The 14,370-nt window shown below is 43.0% G+C and overlaps 2 protein-coding genes across 3 annotated transcripts; both read right to left on the bottom strand.

Moving 5' to 3' along the window:
• Nucleotides 1–838: 838 nt before the first annotated feature.
• MRPS36 (mitochondrial ribosomal protein S36) lies at nucleotides 839–8,055 on the bottom strand. 2 transcript variants are annotated; one of them, XM_001234564.7, is made up of 4 exons: nucleotides 8,003–8,055; nucleotides 7,436–7,499; nucleotides 2,197–2,399; nucleotides 839–1,000 (listed from the first exon to the last, which is right to left on the bottom strand). In XM_001234564.7, exons 1-4 carry the CDS (start codon nucleotides 8,039–8,041, stop codon nucleotides 983–985), a joined length of 324 nt encoding a protein of 107 aa, XP_001234565.2. In that variant the 5' UTR covers nucleotides 8,042–8,055; the 3' UTR covers nucleotides 839–982. The 2 variants fall into 2 exon arrangements, with proteins under 2 accessions (XP_001234565.2, XP_040512250.1); XM_040656316.2 differs by lacking the exons at nucleotides 839–1,000; nucleotides 7,436–7,499; nucleotides 8,003–8,055 and adding exons at nucleotides 6,203–6,425; nucleotides 6,499–7,399 and having other exon boundaries at nucleotides 2,228–2,399.
• Nucleotides 8,056–8,202: 147 nt separating this feature from the next.
• On the bottom strand, nucleotides 8,203–14,370 carry CENPH (centromere protein H). Its single transcript, NM_204611.2, has 9 exons — nucleotides 14,240–14,370; nucleotides 14,086–14,141; nucleotides 13,731–13,773; nucleotides 13,246–13,317; nucleotides 12,527–12,583; nucleotides 11,615–11,678; nucleotides 11,307–11,358; nucleotides 10,168–10,328; nucleotides 8,203–9,008 (listed from the first exon to the last, which is right to left on the bottom strand). Exons 1-9 carry the CDS (start codon nucleotides 14,338–14,340, stop codon nucleotides 8,907–8,909), a joined length of 708 nt encoding a protein of 235 aa, NP_989942.1. The 5' UTR covers nucleotides 14,341–14,370; the 3' UTR covers nucleotides 8,203–8,906.

Below are 14,370 nucleotides of genomic sequence, written 5' to 3'. Positions count from 1 at the left end.
CAGGGAGCAGCCTGGAGAGAAGGACTTCAGGGTTCTGGTAGATGAAAAGCTGGACACAAACCAGCAATGTGTTCTTGCTGCTTGGAAGGCCAATTGTGTTCTGGTCTGGATCAAAAGCGGGGGGGCCAGCAGGGTGAGGGAGGTGAGTGATTGTTCTCTGCTCTGCCCTTCTGAGGCCCCATCTGGAGTACTGTATCCATGCCCCAGCATTAAAAGATGCAGCACAGTTGTGATCATGAGGATGATCAGAGGGCCTCTCCTATGAAGAAAGGCTGAGAGAGCTGGGCTTGTTCAGCCTGGAAAAGGCTCCAGGGAGAATCCATTGTGGCTGTTCAATATTTAAAGGGAGCTTATTATAACAGGACAGAGTAGGACTTTTTACACAGTCTGCTGATGACAGGACAAGGGCAAATGGTTCTAAACTAAAATAGGGGATATTCAGATTAGATGGTAGGGGTAAATTCTTTACTTGGAGGGGGCAAGGCACTCGAACAGTTTGTCCAGAGAAGGTGTAAATGCCCCCATCCCTGGACATATTCAAGGCCAGACTGGATGGAGCCCTGGGCAGCCTAATCTAATGGGTGGCAACCCTGCCCTCAGCATGGGGTTAGAAATAGATGGTCTTTAAGGTTCCAGGCAAATCAAGCCATTCTATGAGTCTGAGTGTGCCTATCCTGCCTGTGAAACCAGCCCTGAGGAGATCTGCTAATAAGTAAAATAAAGCAACTCAGTTTGTTCTATTGACAAATTTGTAGAATGGCTGGTTCGAAAAATATTCTAATGATGTAGCCATCAGTTGCTATTAGTCATCAACAGAAAATCTCTCATCACCAATTAATAGTGTTGTGTCAACCTTTACACCTTCATATAGGGTTTTTATTAAAGCTATCAGTATACCATTATTTATAATATTAAGGAAAAGCTTTTATGATGAACACAATACTTCTTTCTTCAACAGTGGTGAGCAAATTATCTTCTGTACTTATTCTGGACCTCCACGCTGTAAAGCAAAAAGTAGACAGTTAACTATTTTCCACTAAAAGAAAGGGAAATTGAGATCCAATCTTCTTTTGCAGTTATAGATTAACAAACAACTCCTAGATTTAACTTCCTATTTACACTTTGATTTTTAATCTATAATGGAACACGTTACATATCAGAAAAATCATTACCTATCATTAACAGCTCATTTTCCATATGGAACAATATCAACAATATAAAACCCTCTGCAACCTATATTTGCAACTGCTCCCTATTCTCTCAGTTGGAAGAAATATGACTCTTACTCACTTTAGAAAGGTCAGACAAACAGCAGTAGTAGTAGTTTCAAAATTGTTTTTACTACCCAAATTCCAAAGGGCAAAGTAAAAGCAAAGCCCAGATAAGCCACTGTAATCTTTATAAGAAATCAGAAATTCACTGTTTTGCCAAACAAGGTTATTTTACAACTTGCCTTATGGTTAAAAAAGAAAAAAAAATGGAGGTAAAGAAGTATGTAACTACAGGAAAGAGATCATTTTATTTCAAATGTAAATACTCAACCCACTTGCATGCTGAAAAATAGATTTCCTCTACTAACATTGTTACCCTTTAAGTGTCCTTATCATTTAACAAAGCTACTGTCTAGCTCTTCAAATTCTGTGCATTCTCCCTTTTTAAGTGAAAATGTTTACATTTGAAAACTCTTAGAGAAGAAAAGCAGTTCTTCCTTGACTTTCCCACATAATGCTGCAATTGCAAATATTTCAGGAAATACTTACATCAAGATTAACTAAAATGTTCCCAACTATTAGAAGTGCAAAAATTAACTTCCAATTACATAATACTTTCCAAACAAGCTTGTATGAATTTTGTACTTCAGTCACATGGCAAGGACTGTTCCATGAACAGAATCCTGTGCTCCCATCCAACGTATTCCAATTGTACATTAAACAACTGTTATAAGACAAGAAGTGACTATGCTTAATGTAGGCTCCACCTATCACTACCTTTCTACCTCTGCTTTGAATCTGGATCTGGCAGTGACACCACAAGCTACTAATTAGGAGCTGGGAACCTCCTGCACCAAGGGTTTGTAGTTTTGATACTGTGTATCAAAGCTGCCAAAAGATCTTTGTAACAAAAATTACAATGTATTATCTTATGTGAAACTTTAAGAACCTGCAGAACTAAGAAGAATGAAGTAAGAAGACTTACTTGAATATATTCAATCTCTTCAACTGACACAAGTTTCCTTCTGTATTTTTGAGGTAAGATTCTTGCTAATTCCGAAGTGTCTGGTGCACCATGTGCCCTACTAACAGGTGAAATATTTTGGAAGGCCGGTGGTCTCCCTCCTACAGACTCCTGTGCATTTGAAGCGTGAGGTGACGGAACACTTGCTTGTAGAGATTCCTGTACTGAAACCCAGATTGAAAAACAATGTAAAGAAATATAACAAGACTGTAAAATTAATGAGATGAGCGGCAAATAAGTTATTGAGAATTAGTTTTGTCCTAACAGATATTAATGTACTCAACTGATCACAACCTGTTTTTACTGTTACTGAATACATCAAAAGCACAATGAAAATATTCTGAAATTAAGAGATAGTATATTCAAGTGGAAGAAATATTAATATGGAAGCAAAAATGAAGTCAGTATATATCTTAACAAAGGCTTTTTTTTTTTTTGGTGGGAAGCTTTCCTTGCGGAAAAAGTATGCAGTATCATAACTGTATTGTGGAGAGGGTAATGCAGAATGACAATTAAGATGAATAACTAAGGTCCACTAAGATGATGCTTTTGTCTGCTGCAACTGTAAAGAAAGACAGGTGAAGAAGAAAGGTGAATGTCACAACAATGACATATCACAATACATGCAACTCTGCACTTGTTTTTAATATACAACGGGGCAGTGTAGTGTATCAAATTATGTGCAGAATGAGGATTACATATTGAGTATCAGCAATCAAGCTGTTAATGAGATGTAGTGACCAAGTAGCATATTAAGTACTTTACAGGTGAGGGCAAGGAACAAGGCTTAAGGAGTTTGTGTGAGGGAAGCTGCCTCCAGTTTGAGAACAGGAAAACTGATGACAAACAGGCACTGTTACCAAAATCAGCATTTTGGATCTCAGGTCTGCTCCTCCACGTCAGGTCTTACAGCAGAAATACAGTTATACCAGGCAGGACTGAGTCCCATAGCTATATGTTTACATCAGAAGAACTGAAGACCTCTGTATACAAAGTTAAAAGACCTGATAAAGCAGACGGCCTCCACAGGAAGTTTTTCTCAGTGCCTCTGAAAAATCAGCAAGAACACAACATCTAAGTGTCTGGAACAGAGGGACTCAAAATGATACAACAAGCAGCATCATCAAGACTGAGCAAGACCAGATGAGTTAAAATGCCTCAATACTGTCTGTGCTTCTCCCTGATGCCTCCAACAAGATCAGTAAAGAGAAAGAGGGAGCTATAGGCCATCTGAGTCAATTGGAATAGGAATGAAAACCAGCTGCAGCAGAGTCATCCAGCCACTGTCGGTAAAAACAAACAAATGCAAACAAACAAAAAAACAACCACAAAAGCAACAACAACGACAACAAAATAACAGAAAAACATCGTTGGGAAGCATACCAAGAAGTTCTCAGTCAGAAGACTGTACCTGAGAGCTACAAAATGATCAGCTGATTCAGCAAAGGAGGTCCCAAACAGAGTGAGGAGGAAGAGAGCCCATCAACAGGCACAGCACCTGAACAGGGGGCATGCCATTAAGATGAAATTCTACAATTTAAGAGTGGAGGTAAAGGGAACAGAAAAGGAAAACAGAAAGAAGAGCTGTTTGCCAGATTTCACACAGTTTTGGCCAGTAGTGCCTAGAATATATTTTTGTTAAAAAAAAAAAAAAAAAAAATATATATATATATATATATATATATATGAAAAGTGAGAAACTCTTTCTCCAAGCTTGTTTTATGTGCCATGAAAACATTTAGAGATTTGCTTAAGATACTCCTCTATCACATAGTTTCAAGTCTGATATATAGTTGGAACAGAAACATTAGTCAAGTAAAAACATGAGAACTCAGGACTGAAAAGTATCAGTCCTAATGCTGCAGTTGCTTTAGCTCATATACTATCTACTGTTTTTTTTTTTTTTTTTCCTTCCCCATTTGATAGCATACTGGCTGGCCTTTCAAGAACAGAGTTTCTAACAGCACAGCCTTGATCTGCAACATTCTGTTTGGCTATGCACAAGCAGCAGTCTGGTATGGTGAAACACAGTTACTACTGCAGCCTTCAAGCAAATACACAGATTGCCATTTTTGAGGTGACTGAACACGGTTAAGGTAGAACGGTCTATCATAGGAGAAAAGTGTATAGTGGCAAAATTCTTCTGATGCAGAGATAAACAAGGCGTAAGTAACACATTTTTTATGCCTCTGAGAAAGCAGTTCACCTGCATGAGAGGCGGTAAGAGTGACAAAGTTATCCCCCAAAAATAGTTCCTGAAATAATTCACAGGTAATATAGAATACAGAAATAGTTCACAGGTATGGCAGAAGGCGCACTGATGTGCACTGCAGATACTTTGTAATGTTAAAAGATAAACTAAACTTACAGCTGCATCACAGATGTAATAATGCTAGGACAAATATATGGAACAGTTACTTGTATTAAGTTGCTTCCAAATGTTCTTTTTACTGAATAGTCTTACTTCACACTTCAGATTGTTTTATCGAATTAGGGTCTGAAGGCAGTAGTTTCTGAAATTTAAAATTCATGTTTTTAGACATCAATATTTGAACATCAGGAAAAAAAAAAAGAAAAAGAAGAATCTTTAGATGTCTAAACAAGACAGCTTTGTAAGACATTTGCTATTTTAGTTTCAAATGCTTTGTTGACTCCAAAAGAAAAACAACATACAGCTTACATAGCTTTGATGTCTAAATGTAACAGTACTGGAGATGCTATAAATATCAGCATAGCTATAGGTATAAGTTGATGTCTCAAAGATGGCCATGAAAATATTTTTTTCCTCAGCACTAATTAATAAGACCAGGAAACACTTCTGGAAATGTACAGTGGGACAGCTCTGCCACCTGCAACCAAGGTTTTAAATACCACAAACATAAAATACTACAAAAATCAAGAAAAGAGGTGATAAGGAAAATGCAACAGCATTTCTGCAAACATCACTGAATGTTTAAAGCTGCTTTAAACTGACCTTGGCAAAACCACTTCAGGTGAATATGAGTATGTGCAGAAAAAGGACTTTGTATGAGTAGGAAATTTAAAGAATCTGGTCTGACCAATAAACAGATGCAAGAAATAGACATGTATGTTTATGTGTATTCCTCCAGTTGTAGAGGAGACATCAGAGAGTTATCTCCAACCTAAAAGCATGGAGCTCATGGATAAACTAAAAAAAGAATAAGGTCCATTAAATGTGGCAAAAGGGCTTGTGCACCTGGAAAGAATATAGGAAAGTTGTCAGGGCCCACAGAAATGCAATGAGGAAGGCTAAGGCCCTCTTAGAATTAAACCTTGCTAACGAAGAAAAGGATAACAAAAAAGTTTTTTTTTAAAGTATGTCAACAGTAAAAGGAAGATGAAAGAAAATGTGGGTCCCCTACTGAATGAGATGGGTGCCCTGGTGAAAGGGGATGGTGAGAAGGCAGAGGTTCTGAATGCCTTCTTTGCTTCAGTCTTTAATGCTAAAACTAGCCCTCAGGAATCCCAGACCCTGGAGGTAAGAGAGAGTCTGGGGAAAGGAAGTTTCTGTAGGTCAAGGTGGATCTGGTCAGAGAGCACCTAGCCAAAATCCAACAAAACACACATCCATGGGCCACAAGAGGATGCACCCACACCTAGTGAGAACTGGCAGAGGTGATTGCTGAACTGCTCTCTATTGTCTTTGAAAGGTCTTGGCAAATGGGAAAGGTGCCTGAAGACTGTGGAGGATAGCCAGTGTCAGCCTTCAAAAAGGGCAAGGAGGAGGATCTGAGCAACGGCAGGCCAGTCAACCTCACCTCTGTCCCTAGAAAGGTGATGGAACAACTTATTCTGGACGCCATCTCCAAGAAATTAGAAGAGAAGAAGGTTATCAGGAGGAGTCAACATAGATTCCAAGGGGAAATCACGCTTAACTAAGTGATAGCCTTCTATGATGTCATCACTGGCTGAGTAAATAGAGAGGTTAGCAGTGGATGTTGTGTACCTTGGCTTCAGCAAGGCATTTGACATTGTCTCTCAGAACATCCTTGTTACGAAACTTAGAAAATGTGGGATACATCAGTGGACAGTGAGGTGGATTGATGGCAGACTGGCAGAACTTTGAGGGTTGTATCAGCAGCGCAGAGTCTGGTTGGAGGCCTGTAACTAGCTGTGTTCCCCAGGGGTTGATGCTGGATCTGGTCTTGTTCAACATCTTCATCAGTGACCTGGATGAAGGGATAAAGTCTACTCTCACGAAGTTTGCTGATGATACAAAGTTGGGAGGAATAGCTGACATACCTGAAGGCTGTACTGCCATTCAACAGGAATGTGATGAGGTTTAACAAGAGCAAGTGTAGAGTCTTGCACCCAGGGAGGAGTAATCTCATGCATCGTTATAGGTTAGGGGCTGACCTGCTGGAGAGGAGCTCTGCAGAGAAGGGCCTGGGGGTTCTGGACAACAGGTTGTCCATGAGCCAGCAGTGTGCCCTTGTTGCTAAGGCCAATGGTATCCTGGGGCACATTAAAAAGAACATGACCAGTAGGTTGAGGAAGGGAACACTCGCTCTCTACTCTGCCCTGATGAGGCCACGTTTAAACTACTATGTCCAGTTCTGGGCTCTCCAGCTCAAAAATGACAGGGATCTCCTAAAAGGAGTCCAGTGGAGGGCCCCTAGGAGGGCCACAAAGATGATTAAGGGCCTGGAACATCTCCTTTGTGAGGAAAGGCTGAGTAACCTGGGTTCGTTCAGTCTGGGGAAAAGAAAACTGTGGGGGGACCCAATTAATGTTTATGGATATCTAATTGGAGGTGGGAGGCAAACGGATGTGGCGAGGCTCCTTCAGTGGCGTGTGGCAACAGGTCAAGGAGTAATGGCCTAAAACTTGAACACAGAAAGTTCTGGACTAACATGCAAAAGAACTTCTTCACAGTAAGGGTGACAGAGCAACCAGAACAGGCTGCCCAGGGAGCTGTGAAGTTTCCTTCAGTGGAGATATTTGAGACCCACCTGGACACCTACCTGTGCAACCTACTGTAAGGTACCTGCTCTAGAAGGGGTTTGGACTCAATGATTTCTTGAGGCCTCTTCCAACCTTATTGATTCTGTAAAACAATCCTTTTCCAGAAACCTTACTCTGAATCAGTGGAGTCACTGAAGCAGAAAGTGCACTCTGGTATAGAACTGGTAAGGCACAGAGATCTGGGGCATGCTGCATCCCCAGGCAGAACACTTACTTTTAGGTCTGGGACCGCTTTTTCTGTCCGGAAACTTAATCAGCGGAGTATGAGGCTTCACTACCTGCAATGTAACAAAACAGAAGAGAAGTAAGGGGAAGAACGTGTATTTCTGGACAAACATTAACATCGCAATAACACAAAAGGTGATCCACTGTGTTATACAACCCCTCCATACCGCTGCTCTGTGCACTGACACTTTGACCACCTTCTCACCGACCGCTGTCTCGCTTCCATCCAAGGAGGAGCTTCACCCTTGAAGGTATTCCTCCGCTCTCACGTCCCAACAAGGGCGGCGCGTTCCCTTCGCCTCCCTCAGCCACCACCGCGCCGCACAGGGAGCGCCGAGCAGTTCACAGAGCACCGCGCATCGCAGGACCCGCTCCCGGGCCGGCTCCCCCGCACGCCCGCTCCCCACGCCAAGGACACCGCCGGCCTCCCCGCCACAGCCCCGGGCCCAGGTCTCCTCAGGCCCCGCCGGCCGCGAGCGGGGCTCGCGGGCCGCGCCGAGCCGCCGACCCCGCCACCGCGCTGCTCCCGCTCTGCCCTCGCGGAGGGGGTCGGTACCTGCACGACCCGAGTGGCCGCCGCCATCTTGCTGCCCATGGTGACCCCCGCCCCGCGCTCCACCGCCCGCCCGAGGGGCAGCGCCGCGCCCCGCCCCGCCGCGTGGGCAGGGCGACCCGAGCGGGAGGGGCCGCAGGGCGCTGGGCGGGGCGACCGCGAGAGGGCCGACTCCGCCCTTTAAAAAACCAGATACGTCGTAATAGGAGAAACAGCGCTTTATTTGGGTCGTTACACGCAGACAGGTTTAGCGGATCGAATGCAGGTTAGGCACGTAGTCGTCAGTGCTTAAGGCGGTGGGACACCGCTCACACGCATGAAGCTGCTCCCCTCACCTCGGTCCTGTTTTCCAGGTGGGACTGCAGCAGCAGCCCATATTTAATTCCTGGGTGCTCACCCTAGCAAACCACCGTGCAGTGCAGAGACACACTTCAGAGCATACAGAAAACATCCAGAGTTTAAAATAAGGCTATACCTAAGCCGTGCAGTCTGAGCTCTACATGGGGTACGGTGCCCACAGCCTGGTGGCACGGAGCCACGCGGGCACCTTTCCTCCGTGCAGGGAGGCAGCAGGGCCACACCGTCAGCCCCTCTGTCTAAGTGCTCATAACACACAGGTTATTTCTTGTACTGTTGCTGCACTTCATGGGGAAATGAATTCTTGGCATAGCACAGCTGTAAGCTGGCTCTGCAGCTCCTTTTCTCAGCTACACCATAGGTACTGTCATACCTGTTGTCTACCAAGTTACAATATCACCTTGGAAAAGTCAGTGGCATGGCTATGTTCTGAGTCTGTAGACAAGAGAAATTTCAGAAAGGTTGGAATCTCACGCTGAAAGGGTGGTTTTACTAAACAAGATATAGTGTATTAACTAAGTACATCTACAGTCAAACACCATCTTCCCAACTACAAGAGATTCTGAATGGAGATATCTTTCTCGAGCTGTAGAATAATTGCTCTTAAAGATGGATCTTTCGCCCAGTTGATTTGGCATCCGACTATGATATTCTGCAAGACAAAAAAACTACAGTTTAAAAACCACAAATATCTTCAAAAAAGGATGAAAAGGTGGAGTGTTGGCTTTTTTTATCTACATTTTTTTCTTCCCAATTTGGAAGTCCTTGAAACTCACAGCACTGTTTTAAATGCCAGGCAAGACTAGAGGAGGGGGGAGATCCTACTGTCAATACATGGGCAAGAAAACCAATACAAACCAGCCCTTCAGATTTTCTGCTGGTGCTGGAACACTATTCCTATTTTAAAGATAGGTTTGTTTATTTTTTTTTAACCACATGAAAGAAAGTTTGCCTCAACACATGATAATACAGTTTCTAGCATTCTCACTTTGCCATTCCGGACTGAACATGGGATTTTTTAAATTTAACCAAAAAAGATTTGTCCATTTATGCCATTTAGAACATAAACAGAACTAATTAAACATGACGCAGAACCCACTAAAACATTTAATTTCCTGTTCTTAGTGAGATGAAGCATATTTCAAACCGCTAGTAGACCAAGCATGCAACACAAAAACATGTGGCTTCTTTTCTGTTCTTGATATTCTTCTGACCATATGAATTTGCAGAATGGTTATACCCCATCTTCCATCTAAATACCTCAATTGTTTGTTGCTAATACAGACTATTCAGCAGTAGCTGACAGATGGGTAACCAAGAGCATGAAGGCGACACTGATAAAAACATTTAAAAACACTTTCACAACACTGTGAAGGGCAACACATAATTAGAAGCAGTCTGGCTCACTGGTATCATGGGTTTAAGACCTACTTATTTGTCCTAGTCACAAGACTGGGAAACTGGTTTGAGGGGGTGTAGGGATGGCTCACAGTGTAAGGCAATACGGCCTCTGCCACAATAGACATACTTGCAGAAGACATATTATCTCTGTAGCTTTAAGGGGACAGAGAAATGGACATTGATAGACTGTTTCTGAACTCTGTAAATAAGTATTCCAAACAAGTTTCTAATAATTTAATACTTTTAGTTTTTAAAACAATAAGGTATTCCTTACTGCAGTTTTTTTAATTTGATGCTGTTATAAAAAGATTTTAGAAAACGCGATTTTCTTTGAAGTTAAGTTCAGTATACAGTATGTTATCTTTTCGTAATGCAAACTACAAACCTGCTTCTGAAAGCCACGACATTACCTGGAGTATATTTTGAACTAACGTAGTCACCTTCCTTTCATACTGTACATTCCTATGGATAAACTTCAACTTTTCAGCAATTTTCATTCTGACTACTTCCTTTTTTTTCCTCACTGTGGTAAAAATTCGCAGCGCCTTCTCTCCTTCGGCCTGTTTCAGAACTGTTCCATTATCAGGAAAACAAAGCATTCAAAAGTTGATTAGTGGACAGAAGACCTAAAGAGCTGCTTCTTCCTTATAGACATCTAAGGCAGTTCCACTGTAATGGGTCAAACTCACTCCATCCCTTCCCTCCAACGTACCTTCCACAAGAAACAAATGCTGTGGGTATCTGGTACCAGCATATGCTGACTGGCTCCCTGGCGGCTAAGAAAACTGTCTGTGTTTCCATCAGACATGGATGCTGATTTGAACACCCTGTCTTCATTCGACACAATTTTATAGACAGATATTTTAGATCTTATTCCCTTTTTCAAATTTGATGGAAAACGAATTCAGAAGTCACACTAGGGACACAGGGACGATACCAGTAATATTAACACTTTTAATGGAAAAGTAGGGTAAAAGTTGGAATGAATCATACTTTTAAGGGAGAGTTCTTAAATGGAAAGCATGCTACTTACTGCTCCTGACCCACTATTCCTCCCCCTATTTCTCAAGATGTTATTGAAAAGTGATTTCAAATCTAAGCTTGACCCACCATAATAAGCATACTGAGTAACAGCACCTATACTATTACACAGGCTCTTAGCAAGTAAATCCACTCCTAATTCACAAACATTTCACAAAAGTACAGTTTGACAAAAAATATCCTTTAGGCCTCTAAGAACTGATCTGAGTTAGTAAGTGAAGTGTAATCTGCTGGGGAGCTTGTACTAAACATTGAAACATCACCACCATTTTTTAGTATGCTCTTGTATCTCTGGCCTACTAACTGACTGATATATTCTACTGTATCAGTCTTACTTTCATGTAGACATCATACAAGCTTATTTTTATAGTAATTTATACAGCCCTTTTCAGAATTTTTATAACCGTATTGAGAATTTCATAGTTACTCAGTATTTCTAAAGAAGCAGTTTAAGATATTAACTGTATTTTAAATTATAAAACAAAGCCAATAAATATAAAACACTTACAGTATCTTTTCCTTCTAATGTCATTCAAATTCTCTCTAATCACACGTGCTTGCTGAAAGAAAAAAAAAAATCCTGGACTATTGATGATGCTAATTCAGTCTGCAGAAGCAGTTAAGGGCAGCTTTAGAAGCAGACTTTCTTACATACTCATATTAAGTAGCTATTTTGCTAATTTTAGCACACCTAGGAACCACCTTTGGGCCACATGTTTACTTCAGATGCATTCCTGTTACTTTAAACTGTGCCTACATCCGTACTGAAGTTGACAGGCCTGCGTAACTGCAACGGAAGGTCCAGCTGACACTTACCTGATGAGCTTGAATTATTTCCCAGTTGAGCTTGATTATGTCTCTCATTGTTTCCACGATCAGTCTAATGAAGGAAATAAAGTTACATTCTTTATGACCATTATGATGTGTCAACAACATAAACACTTTAACCAAAGTTATTTAAACAAAAAATGCCCATTTACCTTAACACCAAAATAAAGGGTACTATACCAAATATAGGCACCAAATAGTCTCCTTGTTCCCATTTGGTTTTGCTAATGTTTCAGTTAAATTTGTCTAATACTTCAAATCATAGAGCCTGTGAAACAGGGAAGCCAAACCACTTAAAAATGGCAAGTGATGGAGCCCCTGAATTCAGATCTGTGACAGGGATGTAATGGAGATCAGATGGAGTGCCTGCCTAAGAATGCGGCTGTTCAGGTCTCTGGATGCAAGGAATGCCAGAGCCTGCTGCTGCTGGTAGAGTGGCAGGGATACCACCTGCATGGGCTGTGTGCAGGTACAGGATCCGCTCAGCCTGGTGGCATGGTAGAGTTCTCCATTCTTCGTGAAGTCAGGAAGGGGGCCAGCAAAACTGCTACCTTGGACTTCCAGAGGGCAGACTTTGAACTATTCAGGACCCTGGTAGGGGAAGTCCCTTGGGATTCAGTCCTGAAGGGTAAAGGGGTCCAGGAAGGCTGGATGCTCCTCAAGAAAGAAGTCTTAGAGACGCAGGAGCAGGCTGTCTTCCTGTGCTGTAAGATGAACTGGCAGGGAAAAAAATTAGCATGGTTGAACAGGGAAATTTTTCTGAGGCTCCAGGAGAAAAAGAGTGTCTAACTCCTGTGGAAAAAGGGACAGGCAACTCGTGGAGAGTACAAACAAGTTGCTAGGATATGCAGGGAGAAAATTAGAAAGGCAGAAGCCCAGCTTGAACTCGAAACACCTTACCGTGCGCAACCATCATTTTCTTTCACTCTCTTTCTCAGAGCATCCATAAGCTGGATCCTGTGTAGTAAAAAGAGACATACCTCTGATGAAAACTGTCAAGAAACTGAGAGATTTGAATTTAGGTAGGTAAGTAGCAGAAAAGTGATTTCCAAGTTTCTATTTATACCTACTTTGGCATTGGAAATGCATATTAAAAACAAAACAACCACAGCAGTAACTTTCAAATATCAAACTTGAAAAATACTGGAGCTTAATTCTCAGAAAGGTGCATCAATCAATCATCTGTAGGAGTAACGGTGCATTTCTCTCTTGACAAATATACCTCAGACACCATTAGTCCCAGTTTACAGAAGGAAAGCTAGGCAAAGGTAGGAATTCAAATGAACAGTCATGCAACACAGGAGACGCATAACTACCAACCTCCCCCCTTCCATAGGAATTCGTAAAGTACTTCCAACAGCTTTATTTTCTGACACACATATCTGTAATTTTGCAGGATCTCAGAGGCTTGCACGTGCTTCTATTTATTTACTCTTATTCCCTATGGTACCTGCCTTTTTGTTCCTGAGGTTTCAATGGTGCTAAATCTCTCACGTTTGCAACACACGCTACATCACTTTGAAACTCTATTTTAATCAGAATTATGCAATTGTGCACGCATGTGCACACAGATAAAGCAGCAGAAAGCCTCCAAATAAACAGAAAAAAAAGCCATCTACCTTTTTATGACTAATGCTTTGCTTTCAAAGGCACTTTTTACTTTCCCCACTTCTTCCAAAGTTTCTTTGGCACTGGGAAGAAAAAAAAAAAGGTGAAAAGAACAACAAAAAAAATTAAAAGCAATCTCCAGTTCTTAGCTTGCACTCTGCATGCCTGAAGTAAGAATTTTCACCCTAGGCTACAAGTTATTCAAGTTTCACATTTTAACGTGGTGAAATATGGTACTGAATTCCAGCCATCACCAGAGGGACTGCAAATGTACATTGCAGGAACCACGGCAGATACAGAAACATACTGGAAGATGGAGAGGAATATCTCTTTGCCACAGTTCCTACACTTGCTTTAACCGAACCCTTATGTAGTAAGGATCGTTAACGAGGAGCTCTCACCAAACGGCAATAACCAGAAGAGCATTTCTGCCGTGTTTTAAATGTAGAACGCTTGGGAACCGAGCCGACAAGTTTGACCGTAAGGAACTGCATACCTTTCGATAAAGTTTACTTCCGCGCCACTGTTGCACCCTTCATCTGCAAAGCAAGAGCGTCAGTAAAACGCCGTGGCGTGACGGGGCGCAGCTCGCAGCACACAGGACAAGCAGCTGCGGGCGCCCCCCTCCCCTGCCCGTCACACCACACCGCGCCGCCCGCCGCACCAGAGGAACGATTCGGCTTCCGAGTGCTTTAGTTTGCAGCTCGAGGAACGTGCCGACGGCCCGCCTCCATACGCCGCTCCGCGGTAGGGGGGTGTGGGGGAAGGAACGTGACAAGACCGCGGAGGAGCAGCGCACACTCTCAGAGGGCGGGAGCGATCCCCGGCGGGGGCTTACTGTGGGGGCTTACCGGGGGGGCACGCGGTGTCGAACTCCATCACCAGCTGCTTCAGATGCGTCCTCGCGCTGCAACGGAGCGAAGGACACCGTCAGCCCCACTGGCCCTCCCGCCCGCCGCTCTCAAGACCACCGTCCACGCGGCGCCCCCGCCTCGCCCCACGAACCAGAGGTGCTCCAGGACGTCCCGCTTCGCGTCCGGATCGGCCGCCGTCTCGGCCTCAGCGCCCGGCCCGGACCCGACGGACTCCGACAGCCGCCCCGCCATGTCTCGCTTTCAAACAGCCGCGCTCCCGCC

The sequence above is a fragment of the Gallus gallus genome, chromosome Z (assembly GCF_016699485.2).
Source record: "Gallus gallus isolate bGalGal1 chromosome Z, bGalGal1.mat.broiler.GRCg7b, whole genome shotgun sequence".
In the NCBI taxonomy this organism is placed as follows: domain Eukaryota; kingdom Metazoa; phylum Chordata; class Aves; order Galliformes; family Phasianidae; genus Gallus; species Gallus gallus.
The sequence above is the reverse complement of the archived record's forward strand: the minus strand, read 5'-3'. Positions and strand labels throughout refer to the sequence as shown.